The sequence below is a fragment of the Juglans microcarpa x Juglans regia genome, chromosome 6S (assembly GCF_004785595.1).
Source record: "Juglans microcarpa x Juglans regia isolate MS1-56 chromosome 6S, Jm3101_v1.0, whole genome shotgun sequence".
NCBI lineage: Eukaryota > Viridiplantae > Streptophyta > Magnoliopsida > Fagales > Juglandaceae > Juglans > Juglans microcarpa x Juglans regia.
The window spans coordinates 21195978-21212513 of NC_054605.1; the positions used below are offsets into that span (position 1 = coordinate 21195978).

General features: G+C 37.8%; 2 protein-coding genes across 3 annotated transcripts; one reads left to right on the forward strand and one right to left on the reverse strand.

The window, feature by feature from the left end:
* Positions 1-346: 346 nt before the first annotated feature.
* Positions 347-4168, forward strand: LOC121237482 (glucose-6-phosphate/phosphate translocator 1, chloroplastic). Its single transcript, XM_041134219.1, has 5 exons — positions 347-1143; positions 1689-1914; positions 2572-2794; positions 3485-3698; positions 3834-4168. The coding sequence occupies exons 1-5, from the start codon at positions 649-651 to the stop codon at positions 3843-3845; spliced, it is 1170 nt and encodes a 389-aa protein (XP_040990153.1). The 5' UTR covers positions 347-648; the 3' UTR covers positions 3846-4168.
* Positions 4169-4331: 163 nt separating this feature from the next.
* Positions 4332-16054, reverse strand: LOC121237478 (tryptophan synthase beta chain 1). Of its 2 annotated transcripts, XM_041134213.1 has the most exons (7): positions 15871-16054; positions 14119-14122; positions 7846-8207; positions 6517-6873; positions 5887-6329; positions 5699-5793; positions 4332-4784 (listed from the first exon to the last, which is right to left on the reverse strand). In XM_041134213.1, the coding sequence occupies exons 3-7, from the start codon at positions 8158-8160 to the stop codon at positions 4609-4611; spliced, it is 1386 nt and encodes a 461-aa protein (XP_040990147.1). In that variant the 5' UTR covers positions 8161-8207; positions 14119-14122; positions 15871-16054; the 3' UTR covers positions 4332-4608. The 2 variants fall into 2 exon arrangements, with proteins under 2 accessions (XP_040990147.1, XP_040990148.1); XM_041134214.1 differs by lacking the exon at positions 14119-14122 and having other exon boundaries at positions 7846-8215.
* Between the last annotated feature and the right edge of the window lie 482 nt (positions 16055-16536).

Consider the following 16536-nt stretch of genomic DNA (forward strand, 5'->3'; position numbering starts at 1 on the left):
TGCCTTGCAAACACCGACACACTGTCTCTTTCAACTTTAGAAAAAAGAGAGTTTGAGCTTTGATCCAGCACGTCGATGCCGAAAAGATCCGCCAGTCACATGAATATTGCCAACAGCCTTTGTCTCTGGACTGAGATTTCGGAGAAGAAATTCATTATTGGCTGGTTAATTTGGATATTATTATTTTAAAATTTTAAAAAAATATTATTTATTATATTTTATATAAAAATTTAAAAAATTATAATGATAAAATTGATATGAGATGGTCATATATTGATCAAAAAACTCACGCAACCAGAAACCATGAATAAATATAAATAATAATACAAAGCAAAACCCAGAAGTCTCTTTTACTCTTGCGTAATTGTAGATCATCCAAAGTTACACTCTCACAGTTTGTCGTGGTGATTTTAGATCATCACCCAATACTGTTTTCTATTTTTGTTTTTTTGTGATCGCTGGAAAGTTTTCGGTCAAAACCAAAGATTTTGACAATCAATTCTTCAAATGTCATAAAGGTTTTGGCTTTCCCTTCTAAAAGTCTCATAGCTCATGATCTCCTTGAAGGTTTATATTTTTCTGATCGTTTATTAAGAGATACCCAGAAAACCATTGGGATTTTCTTTCGAGAGTTCCATCGTTAACGCCATGATTTGCTCTGTGAGACAATCTGTTACGAAGACGATCAATGGTTCCGATTTTTTTCTCCGGGAGAGGTCTCCGGCACAGCCGCTTCAGCGATCCTCGCTGTTTTTTCCGGCGCTGCAGAAACCGCAGCGATTCGCTGTATCAGTTTCGAAGCCTTTGCATGTATCCTCGGTTGAGAATCTGAGTTTGAAAGGTCCGAGAGACTCGGTCATATGCGAGGCTTACGAGGCGGCGGACAGCTCGAGGCCGGTCGAGCAGGAGGCGAAATCGGAGGCGGCGAAGAAGGTGAAGATCGGAGTGTATTTCGCGACATGGTGGGCTTTGAATGTGGTGTTTAATATCTACAACAAGAAGGTTCTGAATGTGTACCCGTACCCATGGCTGACCTCGACACTCTCGCTTGCGTGTGGTTCTCTAATGATGCTGATCTCCTGGGCCACGAGGATCGCCGAGGCGCCGAAGACTGATTTTGAGTTCTGGAAGACTTTGTTTCCGGTTAGTGAGAATTTGAGTTTTCTTTGGTTGGTGGGAAACCGGAGTAAACGGAAAGTTAAAAAAATGAAGTTTTTAGGTTGTATGCCTTTTCATGTGGTTTTGCGTTTGATCTGACACTTGCTTTTGTATTTGACAATATGCTTGAATATGAAAATTATAAAAATAAAAAATAAAATAAATAAAATAAAAAACTTTGTTTGGTTGCTGAGAAAGTTAGGGAAAAAAGAAAGAAAGTGATTTTTCAGTTTTTTGAGTTTTTGTTTTTAAATTCAAATATACAAGGAAAATGAACTTATCAAGTGAAGTAGGCCAACTGGCTGAAATTGGTGCAGGTCGATTGGGGGGGCCTTTTTTCTGTAATTTTTTTATGATGAAACCTCTGAACTCAATAAATTGTGACTCAATTTCTTTAGCCACATTCTACTGCCAATAAGAGGTTTTGTTGCTTCTGGAGTTCCTATATGCCTTGTATTTTATTTTGATGCTAGAATTCTTTTGTTTTCTGGAAAGGATTTCGATCTTAGTGTTTTCTCATGTTTCAATAGGTTGCAGTGGCGCATACAATTGGGCATGTTGCGGCAACTGTGAGTATGTCAAAGGTTGCTGTTTCATTCACCCATATCATCAAGAGCGGTGAGCCTGCTTTCAGTGTATTGGTTTCGAGGTTCCTATTGGGCGAGAGCTTCCCGGTGCCAGTTTACCTGTCACTTATTCCCATCATCGGTGGTTGTGCTCTTGCTGCCGTGACTGAGCTCAACTTCAACATGATTGGTAAAGAAAATAAGAAACTTTTTTTGCGACTCTTGCGCTATTACTCAATTGCTTGATTGATAATCTTAGCATGTTGATATTTCATTTGTATTTGTTCTTTGCCTAATGTACTCGTAGGTTGTGTCTGGCTTTTAGAATAGGCATGGAAAGATACATTCAATTCTGGATTTTTAGTTATCTGACTACAGATAACAGAAACTTCTGTTTAATAAAGCTTAGTCAGGGAATATTGTACGGTCTAAATTAACAACATATCAATCATATCTATTTCCCCTTCTGCCTTAACATTGTTCGCAAACGATTTGAAGGTAAGGTTTCTTGTGTGCTTTTAATATTCATCTTTTTGCTTTTTATCCTGTTTGCTTCACTTATATGAAAAAAAAAAAAAAGAAAGATATTTAGGTGCCAAAACTTGTCTTTTTGTTTTACTTTCCAACCTTTGAGTTTCCAGTTAGTTGTTGCTATTATTTGTTATGTTCTGGAATATTCTCTGTCCATTAATGGAGGTTATATGGTTGGACTGGACATGTTGATTTTCTTCAAGGGGTTCTCTACTTTCATTGCTTCAGGTTTCATGGGGCCCATGAATCAAACATGATGTTTGTTTGGACTTAACTTATTGATTTTCTTTAACGTTCTCTACTTTCATTGCTTCAGGTTTTATGGGGGCTATGATATCAAACTTGGCGTTTGTCTTCCGGAACATATTTTCGAAGAAGGGCATGAAGGGGAAGTCTGTCAGTGGAATGAACTATTATGCTTGTCTGTCTCTGTTGTCCCTTTTAATTCTCACACCATTTGCTATTGCTGTGGAGGGACCGCAGATGTGGGCAGCTGGTTGGCAAACAACCATGTCTCAGATCGGACCCCAGTTCGTATGGTAATTTTGTGAAAACTACCAATTCTAATGTCCTTGTTTTGTTTGGTTGCATAGTTGCACTCTACTGCATCTGAATGCGCGCACTCCATGGTACATAGAGTGAATGGTGAATCATTTATCGAAACTAAAATACATAAGACTATATTTTGAGAATATGGATATGCTTTGATTTCTTTTTCTACATATTGTATGAACTATCAATTTCACAGTTTGAGTCTGACTCTTTTTTCTTAATATATTTTGCACTGTCAAATTTGCTTAATGTCAAATATCTTCTAGCAAACTGAGGAAAGAAAAAAGGGAAAAATTCTTAAATATAGTTAAATACATAATGTTTTGATAGTTTTGATGATCCATCCAACCATTGTTTGACCTAGTTCGATTTGAGATACTATTTCGTGCTGTTCATCATGCACCTTCATTGCAGATGGTTCTACATAATAGCATATGGGATAATCTTGGATCATACTTGGAATTATGATTAAGGTGTTTGATCTTACTTATGGTGCGGTGCCTTAGACCCTCTTGTTTTTTTAATTTCTTGCAAAGTAGCATCTTATAATGTTTGTCACATAACGTATTCATTGTATTTCTTTGTTTTGATTGGGTTCTTTGTGGGAAAGTATGATATTAGTTTCCTTTTCCCTTGCTATTTACTAATTGTGTGGTTAAAAACATTGTACACAATAGGTGGCTGGCAGCCCAGAGTGTTTTCTATCATCTCTACAACCAGGTGTCATACATGTCCCTCGACCAGATCTCTCCCTTGACATTTAGTATTGGAAACACCATGAAACGAATATCTGTCATAGTCTCTTCAATCATCATCTTCCACACGCCGGTTCAGCCCATCAATGCACTTGGAGCTGCCATTGCAATCCTTGGAACCTTCTTGTATTCCCAGGTGTTTCCTTGTTCTCTCTCTCTTCTCTCTATTAAGTCGATGATGATTGTCCATAATTTATTAATAATAGCTTTATTGAATAAAAAATATTTATTTATGATTGATTAAATATGGTTAAATGTTGTAACTTTGCAGGCAAAGCAGTAAGAATCCCCGGGTTCTAAAATCAGACTCATTATGTAACATAAAATAAACGATGGAAGAGAATGGCTTCAAAATCTGCTCCTGCAGATGAGAGCTGCTTTCAGAATCTCCATGGCTGCTATTGGATTTTGTTTTTGTTTTTGTTTTCTTATTCAGATGAAAATAGAGTTGGTCTTGTTGTAGTTAATGATAATTATAGTTCGAGACGTATTGTTTGCACGGGGTAACGGGGTTTCTTAGGAAAGTTTTTGAATAAAACAAGGAAAATGCCCCAATCCTTGTCTGTTTTGAGAAACGATAATATGGCAATTTGCACTTGGATTTGTGTTGGCTCTACTCAAATTCCTTTCCATGTCGGTCACATCCCATATGAGGTCAAAATTTTTTTTCCTTCATTTTTATTTTAAATTTGAAAATTAAGAAAATTTAATAAAAATCCAGAAAAACAAAAGGAGACGATCTAATTTTTGCATGGAGTAGAATGTTATATATATAATACAATTCTTATTCAAAAATGGAGTCATTTTGTAAACAGAGTCACGTGACATTTGACAAACAAGGCTATTTGAAAATAGCTCAACTAGTAATTAAAAGGGAAAAAAAAACAAATAAAGAAGGTTTTATTTAGTTTATTCGTAGCTGCAAACAAATATATTGATATTCTTTGACAGCTGCATGAACGTACTTGTACCCTCAGACACTGCAATTAACCACAGCCTTAAGTACCAATCGGGAGAGTAAGCACAGGTGTAGGTGAACACTCCCATTAAATCTGCAAATGCTTGATAGCCGTATGAACGTCCTTATCCCCTCTGCCACTGCAATTCAACACGACTTTAGTTCCATTTGGGAGAGTAGGGCAAAGTTGCTCCAAGTAAGCCACTGCATGAGATGTCTCCAGAGCAGGGATGATCCCCTCCAGTCGCGATAATCTCTTGAAAGCTCCATATACGAAAACAAAACCAACAACAAAACGAGTCAAGGTAATAAACGGTGGATCTTATAAAAGAGCAACGTTAACCTTGGGACAACAGCAAAGCGTCTCAACATTATAAGATTTTGTCAAAAAGGAATGGAGAATGCTCATATATAACCCATAAAAATCATTTGCAGACATCAATTATTGGTTGGAAACAGCCAAACAGGCAACAACGTATTCACTTTCTGTGAAGAATATTTTCAATTGGCAGGGGGGAAATTTTATATAACAATATACCCCTAAGAGAAGGTCCATAATCCAACTTCTAAACCATCTTAGCAATCTTCTTCTGAGAATACGACATTGAAGTCGAGTTAGAGGCAAACAAACTTTTAGCAAACTGTAATTGATCAGTTCATTACGGCAAGTCAAGCGTGACAACACTGCAAACTATAAACTAGATGAACGGCCTAAGATATAAGATTGCACAATTAAGATTGCCATTTCCAAAAACTGAGAAAAATTTGACTTATGTTCATCTTTCGGCAAACAATAATCTGAGTTATAAAACAGGGCTAGAAAAGGACATCCAGAAACATGAGATTTTCAATGATTTCAAGCTTGCCTCGACTTTGTGTTAATATACATACATATACACTATATATAAATCCTCAAAACTTATGGTTGAATGGCATACAAATGATACTACCAATGGATTCTACTTCAATAACAGTATTTGTTAAGGCTTATGGCTCAAACTTCAAATTTTTACCCTACTGCATCCCCATGGGCCACAACAATGAAGGTCTATAAAATCATATCACTAGTGAACAATTGACGTCAAGAATCCCCAACCCCCCCTCCCACAAAAAAAAAAAAAAAAAAAAAGCACACGAAAAAAAGGGAATATACAGAAAATGAAAAGTAGAAGCCATACCTTCCAATGCCTCCTCATCAGTGACGTTATAATATTCAGCACGTCCTGAATCTTTCAAATAGCTGTGCTCTGGTCCAACCCCAGGATAATCCAAGCTATTAAACATGGATCAAAGGTGTTAAATTAGAAAGAATACAATATTAAGCTACACCAAAAGTGATATTGAAAGGATCATCCAATTGTATTACCCTGCACTTATGGAATGAGGTTCAATAATTTGCCCATCTTCATCCTGTAATAAATAGCTCATAGCTCCATGCAAAACCCCGACTTCCCCTTTTGTCAAGGTAGCGGCATGCTTACCACTGTCCAATCCAAAGCCTGCAGCTTCCACACCAATCATCCTAACATCTCTGTCATCAACAAACTCATGGAAGAGTCCCATGGCATTTGAACCTCCACCAACGCATGCTACCAGAACATCTGGTTTCCCTCCCCATTTTTCTAGTGCTTGCTTTCTGGTTTCTTTACCGATTACCGCATGGAACTCTCGAACCATCATGGGATATGGATGTGGCCCAGCAACAGAGCCCAAAATATAATGGGTTGTCTCAACATTAGTTACCCAGTCCCTAATAGCTTCTGATGTAGCATCTTTCAAGGTGGCAGTCCCCGCATGGACTGCTCTAACCTGTTTTAGGAAATTGGTTCACGATATTAGCAATTCAGCATTGGCAAGAGAAATTTCATATAATAACTAAACCTAGTGCAGAAAAAATAATTAATCAAACCAGTTATATGACTGACTAGAGAGGTTGATGCATAACTTAGGCTATATCACTGAAAGAAATGAAGGATAAAAACTATAATAAGCATACCTCAGCCCCAAGAAGCCGCATTCTGAAGACATTAAGAGCTTGCCGCTCCATATCTTGTGCACCCATATAAATGACACACTGCAAACCAAACCGAGCACAAACAGTTGCTGTTGCAACTCCGTGCTGACCAGCTCCAGTTTCAGCAATTATTCGATTTTTCCCCAATCGCTTGGCAAGCAAAGCTTGGCCAACAGCATTGTTGATTTTGTGAGCCCCAGTGTGGTTCAGATCCTCTCTCTTAAGGTAAATGTGTGGGCCTTCACCATTAGGACGCTTATAATGTTCAGTTAGCCGCTCTGCAAAGTAAAGAGGACTCTCCCTTCCAACATAATCTTTCAAGATCGCATTCAGTTCTTTCTGCAATGTCAAATATTTTTCCCTCATAATAATTGGGCCCTAGCCTATTATCAATAAAATCTTGTTTACATATAAAAACTAATATTTTTCCCCCATAATTCAGAAACTTCGGCATATATATTAAATTCAGAGAGAGAAACGCACGGAGTTCTTCTCCCCCAATATACTTGGTAACAATAATATTAACATTTTCATTGAAGTTGGAAACTTCATAGCTTCATTGGGCTCTGACAAAGCGGAGTTGTTTTAAAATGACAAATGAAATTCCTTTTGTAACAAGCTATCAAGCCCTCAAAATTACTACAAGCAGTCAGTATTGGCGTCTCGCCACTCTCATTCCAATCAATTACTTTGATATCATGTCACAACGACATTATTAGAGCCTGTGCACCTGCCTCAGAGGATAGCACCTCACCAGAACCTTCCCGAATAAAATCCCAACGGAATGCAAGCATCAATTCTGACCAATACGATTACTTTAGCATATTCTAGAGAATGTTGTGATATCCTATAAATACTGAATAGTACTCAGCTGTGTGTAAGAAATATGGTTGAAAAGTCTGTATTTCGTTATGTGTACATTCCGTTTTGATGAATTCTAGTTGATGAATTTTATCGAATATGTTGTGTGCACTGGCTTTTATTCTCTGTTTTAGTTCATTCAACAGACATGTAAATCATAGAAATAAATAAACCAATTACTTCAGCATGACGCTCTGTCAAAATAAAGGCTCTATTTCTAAGCCTTCTATCAGTTTGGTAGCGGAGACAATGAAGGAGAACGAAAAAAGAAACCCCAATATCTACAAATCACAATGCTGCCAAAATTCAAAATTTCCACCCAATTAGAAAAATATTCCCAGAATTTTGAAAGAACCTATCCCCGAGAAACAAATAAACCAAAATAAATTTCAAATTCGTTCGGAAAAAAAAAAATAAAGAACAAGAGGATTGTTGGGATAGAAAATAAACCTGAAAGTCGTGGTCGGAAGCAAGAGAGTGGAAAGCGGACTCGAGCTCGGAGAGAGCGTGCATGAGGGTTTCGGGGACGTACTTGCCGCCAAACTTGCCGAAGCGGCCAAAGGAATCGGGTCTCTGAAGGAGAGTAGAATTGGAGGATCCATTATCCATCCGTAGGGCCCGGTCGGCGATGGTGCAAGAGACAGCGGTAGGTTTGGAAGAGTAGGAGGAAAATGGGTGGAACCGGAAGGGAAACTTGGCGCAAACGTAGGGTTTGCGAAGCGCGGAGCCGCAAAAGGTGGTTCCGGTAGTAGGGACTGTCGCCATTTTAAGAAGGGAAGGGAGTTGTTCAGTCTCGACTGTATGCAAGCTGCAGACTCAATTGGGAAAAACAAAAATAAGGCCATTTTATTATATATAAATTTTAGATTTATTTACATTTTTAATAAAAATTATTTCCATATAATCAGTACAATCTCCTATTTTTCTGTTGATCTCTTTCTAATAAATCCTATTCTAATTAAAATTTGACTCGACCAAATTCTTAAAATTAGTTAGAAATTGAAATTGGGATTGGACTAATTAATATTAACATTCATAATAAAATATGTCAAATAAATAATAATCTTATTGTTATTTAATGATTAGTATTGAAAGCAAGAGATTTTGAAGATAAAAATAAAATAAATAAAATAAAATTCCCTTTACCGTTCACTCTGTAGTTATGTAATAATACAAATGGATTTTGCTGCTTGCAGACCTAAATGTGTTAATATACTATTTATTTATTTAAAAGGACTGCTACATCCACAAAAGAATTATACAAAAATAATCTCACAAACTGACGTGATTTCATATGATCCGTTAGATCTACTTTATAATAAAAGTAACTTTACAATCTGACAAATCACATCAAGCCACATCAGTTTGTGAGATTGTTTTTATATAGTCACTTTGTGGCTACAATTAGGGGTGTGCAAAATTCCGAGAATTCCGACTCTGTCCGACCTCCGCTCCGACGCCGACTCCGACAGAGTCGGAGTTGTTGGAATTCGGAGTTGAAATTCGGAGTAGCTCCGAATAGTTATTCGGAGTTGGAGTCGGAGTCGGAGTCGGAGCTACAAGGAGCTCCGACTCCGACTCCGAATTTTTTTTTAAACCCAGCTGTAAAACGACGTCGTTTTACAGCTGGGTTTAAAAAAAAATTATTGAACGACACCGTTCCACTTAATATGGAATGGCGTCGTTTCATATGTCTTCCTTCTTCATACGTCTCCCCCTTCTTCTTCCTTCTTCAGTTCTTCTTCCTTCTCCCTTCTCTCTCGCGTCTCCCGTCCCAGTGACTGAACCAGTGAACTGTGAAGCCGTCCTCACGTCTTGTGTCTTTCTTGCTAGCGTGCCGCCGTTCGTCGTTGCTCCTCCGTGCCGCCGTTCCTCATTGCTCCTCTGTTCAGTTTCCACCTATGGTGAGCCTTAAATTTAATTCAAGCACGTCTCTTATGAATTGGAGCCAGCAGTTGTGATTCTTGTGAATTGGTTGTATTGAATATTCAATATAGTCCCAACACGGCGCTCAAAACCCTGAATTTTACATTGTATTGCAGACTTGCGCTCGAGCGAGGTGTCGAGCGCAAGTCGAGCGCACGTTGTATTGAACATTAACTCGAGCGATATATCGAGCGGAAGTCGAGCGAACCTCTCTGGAAGAGTTCTGCTCAAGCGCCATGTCGAGCGCACATCGAGCGAACCTTTCTGGATGGGTTCTGCTCGAGCACCACGTCGAGCGCACGTCGAGCGAACCTCTCTGGATGGTTTCTGCTCGAGCGCACGTCGAGCGAACCTCTCTGGATGGGTTCCGCTGAGTCAAGCGCACGTCAACCGAACCTCGATGTAATAATACATCGATACAATAATATTATGATACAATAATTAATAATACATGTCCTATTGTATAATACAATAGCCTAGTTTATTTTTAAACTAATTTTTTGCTTCTAATTTAATTTTTTCAGCTTCATTGATTGTGATATGGATCCTAGACATAATGGAGATGATCGTCCACAAGGGGATGTGGCGGATGCCAATGCTACAACTCCTACACCGGTAGATACTTCCACCCCTAGAGCCACATCTAGGGCAGCTACATCTAGAGCAGCTACATCTAGGGCAGCTACATCTAGAGCAGCTACATCTAGGGCAGCTACATCTAGAGCAGCTACATCTTGTGCGAGTAGTCGACTCCCACTCCCAGTTGATATAGAGGATGAGGATATGTTCAACGAAGAGGAGGAGATGCCCATTGAGCAAGATCAACCACCACGACCTTCTAAAAAGAGGTCGTAGACATGGGAGCATTTCACCAAAATTCCTGGTGAAATTGCGAACCCAGTAGCAAGATGTCATTACTATGGATCACTTTGTGGATGCCATTCGAAGAAGCAAGGTACTAGTGTGTTAATAGCACATCTAAATGGTTGCCAACGATATAAGATAGCGAAGGGATTGCAAGCCACTGATCAGACCAACCTCAGTTACCAAACTTCTACAGCCACTGATGGTACACAGACTAAGAAATTGGTCATCCCTCAATACAGTGAGAAAATGTTGAGGGACATGCTTGCAGAGATGATAATTACTGATCAGATGCCATTTACCACAGTTGAGAAAATAGGCTTTCGAAAGTTTCTAAATTTTATTGAGCCACGATTTCCTATTCCATCACGGTATACAGTGATGCGAGATTGTATGAAGAGGCATGCGAAGGACAAGGAGGAGATGAGGAAGATGTTTATTACCACTGGCCAAAGAGTGTCTTTTACGACTGACACATGGACTTCCATACAGAACGTCTGCTACATGTGTATCACAGCACACTACATTGACAGTGAGTGGATTTTGCATAAAAAAATTATTGGTTTTAAAGAAATTGTGGATCATAAAGGTGTATCCATTGGGGCGAAGATGGATGATTGTTTAAAGGACTGGGGAATTCGAAAAGTGCTGTGTATTACAGTTGACAATGCCAGTACGAATGAAATAGCAATTAATTGGTTTAAGCGGAACACGACGGTGAGAGATGATGTCATTCGGGCCCACGAGTTTATTCACGTTCGATGTTGTGCTCATATCATTAACCTCATAGTTGTTGAGGGATTAAAAGAGGTTCATGATTCCATAACCCGAGTTCGCAACATTGTACGATATGTGAGGGGTTCCCCTCAAAGGCTTGCCAAGTTTAAGGCAATAGCAGAAGATCTGAAGATTGAATGTTCTAGTATGCTGTACTTGGACGTTCCGACTCGATGAAATTCTACATACATGATGTTGGATGTGGCACAGAAGTATCAAAAAGCATTCGAGCGGATGGAGGTCGAGGATGGGGGCCTGAGGTATGCTTTGTTGGAGCCAGCAGGACAGGGGCTCGGTGCGCCGGACGCACATGATTGGACCAGTGTGAGTTATTTTGTTGAATTTTTAAGAACTTTTTATGAGATAACCATGCGGCTATCTGGATCCAAATATACGACTGCGAACTCATTTTTCAGCGAGCTCTCGAAGCTTCACTTCCAGTTGGAAAATAGTTGTACTGACTCTGCTGGATTGTTATCTGCTATGGCTACGAGGATGAAGATCAAATATGATAAATATTGAGAGAATATTGAGAAGATAAATAGATTGCTATTTGTGGCTGTGATCCTTGACCCCCGAGTTAAGTTGGCCGTTCTAGAATTTTGGGTAAATTCCGTCCTCGGGGCAGTGAAGGCTGCAGAGTTTATTAGATTGCTAAAAAGTGATGTTGATGACTTATATCATCACTACAGTACTAGTGCTCAGCCTTCATCCGCAGTTGGTAGCTCCTCACATTCGAGGCCGACAGGATTGACAATTTCCTCAGGTGATACTGACCCATCTGTAGGGGTTAGAGGCAATCGTATTATACGGCAGTATCATCAACTCATGTCAACAAGGAATATTATGCATTGTATATCTGAGGTTGAACGATATTTTATAGAAGCTGTCGAGACACCTAGTGATGTATTTCAGTTATTAACTTAGTGGAAAGTTAATTCCACCAAGTATCCAGTCCTTTCCTGTGTGGCCCGAGATGTGCTAGTCATTCCTGTCACTACGGTTGCCTCAGAGTCGGCATTTAGCACTGGAGGTCGCGTGTTGGATGCTTATCGGAGTTCATTGTCACCGTCAACCGTGGAGGCCCTCGTTTGCACACAGAATTGAATAAGTGAAACGCCCATTGGACTAGATACCGTTGGCGTTGATGCCGAGAGCTATAGGCTTGAATCGGGTAAGTTTATATGCTTTTAAATGATGATTTAATTATTTTTAATGTTTCTAACTTATACTTTTTATGATTTTATAGATCTAATTGTGAACCCTAATATAATTACCGATGATTGAGAGTCTGGAACTGACGCTACTTGAGAGTTGGGATGGAGTTGAGAAAACCTCCTTTCTTGGTAAGAATCAAATTATTATTTTACCGTATTCAATTTTTTATTATCAATTTTTTTTTCATCTATTGATTGCTACTTTCTATCTTCATTTCAGGCATGACCAATGGAACAAAAAGTATTTGAGTGAAATCCGTGTTTAATTTTTATGTAGTTATATTTCAAGACTGAGTCATATTGTTATTACGTTATAAATGAGACTGTTATAACTTATGGCTACATCATACATGTTATTTACTTTTTAAACTATTTATATAGTTATATTTATGTAGTTATATCCCGAGCAAAGACGTGAGATAAGTACTCTTTATTCTATAATTTCTATTAGTACTTATCCATCCTCTCTCAAACGTTTAGAATTTATTATCCAACTGAAATTAATCGAATTATAGAAATTCGTACCATCATTCTTTTCTATAAAATTTTAAATTTGTATAATTTTCAACTCATGAGTCATGAGCACTTTTAATGCTAAAGTTTAGGCGGACATAAAACAAATTAAAGATATAATCAAAATTCAGTAACAAAATCAGAACGAATATTTAAATTATTGAAAACTCTTGAATAAACCAAATATTTGTAGATGGTTCACTTTTAAAAAAAATATATATGTTGCTCACTATCTGAAACGAAATTGAACAACAAAATTTAAATAATAAAAAAAAAGAACAAAATTTCCGAAATTGAGTTCGGAAATTTTGTTCGGAGTCGGAGCTCCGACCTCCGATCGGAATCGGACTCCGACTACGTTCGGAGTTGGAGTCGGAGGGGAAATTCAGCTCCGACTTTTGCCGGAGTCGGAGGTCGGAAATGACAACTCCGACTCCATCGGAGTCGGAGCCCACCCCTAGCTAGAATATTTCCCTTTATTTAATCCTGATCACAATCCAAGTTCACGACCTAAGTATAAAGCAAACATTGAAATGAAGCTTAAGTAGTTAGAAAAAGGTATATTGGTTAAGTACTTTATAATAAAAGTAAATTTACAATCTGACAAATCACATCAAGGCACATCAGTTTGTGAGATTATTTTTGTATAATCACTTTGTGGCTAGAGTATTTCCCTTTATTTAATCCTGATCACAATCCATGTTCACGACCCAAGTATAAAGCAAACATTGAAATGAAGCTCAAGTAGTTAGAAAAAGGTATATTGGTTAGCAAATTTAAGTGCTTTAACTACAAGCACATGAATAAAATAACCACATTACCATCCAGTTCTCAATATCCTTGTGAAACTTGTCAAAAACAAAAATCCTTGTGAAAGCTATTGCACCCTTCTTTTTAAAGACAGAGAACATAAGGTAAATAATTCATGTGGAACACCAGGTGACGGACATGACCAAAAGACCCAGACTCAAAAAACTTCCACTCCAAGACAAGAACCAAATCCACCTCTCTTCATCCACAAGCCTCCTTCACACAAACCAAACTAACAAAACATGTATATATACATCATCATACCCACAAAAATCCTTAAAGATTGAAATGGATCCACATAATTCTGTAGAAATAGGTGCTAGGGGCACCGGTGGATCCCTCACAATGAAAGAAATTGAGCACTTCAGCAGGCTTGGATTAAGCTGCCAAGATAGTTCACAGGAGACTCAGATCCAAATAAAGGACATGGCTTCCACTGGTAGTCATGATCATTCCAGTCGCACTTTGGATCTGACATAGCAACCCAAGAGAAGAAAAAGAAACGCAGCAGACTCCTACCGAGTATATCTTCTATGGTGGAAGTTTCAGACAACAATCGGCCAATTGGAATTCTGTTTTCAGTTACAGGAACCTTAAAGCAGATATAAAGAAGTTGCAAGCTTAGATAATACTCTCTGATAGCTTCGAGAAACCCAGCTTCTTGAGACGATTTGTAATAGGGCTAGCCCATGCCCTAGCCTGGTTCCCACACCTTATGTCCACAATCTCGACTATGTTAGATCCTTTCTTGTTATTTTTCTCCCCGCTGGGAATTCTATCAAGAGTAATACTATCAAAGGCAAGCATCGGTATTCGATGGATATTTGTGGTGTAGCTTTTATTTTTCCTGGTAATCTCAGGGCTTCTATGATCATTGTAGTAGCTGCTGCTTGCCACATCAGATGATTTTCTTGGCTGTAGTCTTTTGGGAGTTGTACCACCGTAGGGAACTAAAACAGGTACTGATTGTGGTTTGGTTCTGGAAGATACAGGCATCTGAGGGGCAAATTTAATGGAGTCCAATTCCCTTGTCATCAGGGAACTTATAGTTCCCGTCGTACCAACCCTAATGGATCCTCCCCCACCCTTTATAGTTTCTAGTTTCTGAACCATGTTTGTTACAGTCTCAAACAAAGGTCTAGGCAGATATCTTCTAGCAGGGTAGTTCTATAACCTCCAATGCTTGCCAAGAATGAATGGCTATCAAAACAGATTAATAGCCTGTTATTTAATTGCAGCCAAAAACACATATAGATGTCAATGGTATGATAAAAAGCTTTTTTAAATTTCTTTGTACGGGAGCAGTTTCCCAATATAATTTAGAGTGCATTTGGATGTTGAGTTGAGTTGAGTTGAGTTGAGTAGAATATTATTTATTATTATTATTATTGTTTTGGGATTTGAAAAAGATGAATTATTTATTATATTTTGTGTTGAGATTTGAAAAAATTATAATGATGAGTTGAGATGAGTTGTGTTTCCAAACGAAGCCTTAGACTCAGGGTAACAATAGATAGAAGGATACGCAGATCTCAATTCAACCAAAACTCTGCAAACCTTACGATCTCTCTCTCACACACACACAGAGGCAGACAAAACATGGCAAGCATACCCAAAGAATACTGATAGATTCAGCAAGCAAATACATGTCCATAACATAGATTATAGAGTAGAACAGAAAAGCTATATAAAATTTAAAAGGAGCTTAGCAACAAAGTGATGGAAATTGCTTGAATTGAGATCAGAAAAGCCATTCTCCAAGTGATGGATGCACTTGAATTGAGCCCAGAAGAAGGGACCCAAAAAAGTACTTCCTGGATGTGATAGCTAAAAACGAGAACGGTGTGAAGCTAACTCGTCTGAAGAGCTAAACCCGTAGTGAGTTTTCCTCATAGCAAATCCAATCAACATGTTGGTTAGTGGGAAAGGAGGAAAGCTTCCGCCTCCTTTAATTATAAAAATTAAATGGCAGTGAACTCACCGCAGCCATGTATATCAAACCAAGAATTAATTAGGAAAAAAAAACATTTCCACCACAGATCTTGAAAGATAATAAATTTACAAGTACGAGTATACAGTCGATCGACGATGGGAACTCAAGATATCACAAAACCTACATCATACAATAGATCCATGGAATTATTCAAATCCAGTCTAAATACTCCAAAAAATAAACTTCTTGTACCACAGACTTGAGGCATCAACAAGAAGTAAAAAAACCCAGCAACGGCGATTTAAATATAGATCAAACGGCATAAATTTCTATAGTTTTGATATGACATAAAAGCACCTCCAACTATGAGACCCACCAGCAGAAATGGTATATGAAACACTTTGCGCATCACAGAGCTTGAGATTTGAAGCTTACCCACAAAGCAAAGGGGTCAGAAAACTTGAACTCCGAATGCTCGAAGATGACAATTGAAACTGACCGACTCAACGATGAGACAAACCCACGATCCCTTAGAATCTCCGACTTTAGATCTTAAAAAAATTTCGCTCTATTTGCACATGTATGATATGTATGTCACCTTTTTAAGAAGATACCTACAGATAACTAGGATAATGATAGCAGTACGACTGTTTTACCATCAGTTTATTACTTGCAAATAAAAAATATATTTTAAAATTATTTCTTTTATAGTACTGTTTTGTCATTCTTTTTATTTTTTTATTATTATATATCAGTTAAGGTAAACAAATTGTATATCATTTCGCAAAATATCATTATTCCTGGCAATCATTATTGTATTTTTGGTTTTATTTTTTTAATAATAATACGCTTGCTACTTGCTACTCATGATACCTATTTATGACTCTTTTTATTTTTTTTATTTAATGGTTAAGAAATTAATTATTAGTAAGTTGTATATTTGTTTATTTTTTTAATAATTAAAGATGTTAAAAAATACTTTAAAAATTAATAAAAAATAAAAATTTCAAATATACTATAAAATAGTAAAAGAATGCTAGAAGTATAGTAAGTCTATCATTATCTATTTTTGTCACGTAATTTAGTCTTCCATAGAATGTT

Bases quoted from the DNA above. Each gene is read 5' to 3' on its own strand.
- LOC121237478 (XM_041134214.1), bottom strand. From the start codon at position 8,160: ATGGCGACAGTCCCTACTACCGGAACCACCTTTTGCGGCTCCGCGCTT. The intron at 6,874-7,845 runs GTTTATTTTCTA...TTGACATTGCAG, and splicing joins CTTCCGACCACGACTTTCAG to AAAGAACTGAATGCGATCTT. The intron at 4,785-5,698 runs GTATGGCTTCTA...TCGTATATGGAG, and splicing joins TGATGAGGAGGCATTGGAAG to CTTTCAAGAGATTATCGCGA.
- LOC121237482 (XM_041134219.1), top strand. From the start codon at position 649: ATGATTTGCTCTGTGAGACAATCTGTTACGAAGACGATCAATGGTTCC. The intron at 1,915-2,571 runs GTAAAGAAAATA...TCATTGCTTCAG, and splicing joins GCTCAACTTCAACATGATTG to GTTTTATGGGGGCTATGATA. The intron at 2,795-3,484 runs GTAATTTTGTGA...TGTACACAATAG, and splicing joins ATCGGACCCCAGTTCGTATG to GTGGCTGGCAGCCCAGAGTG.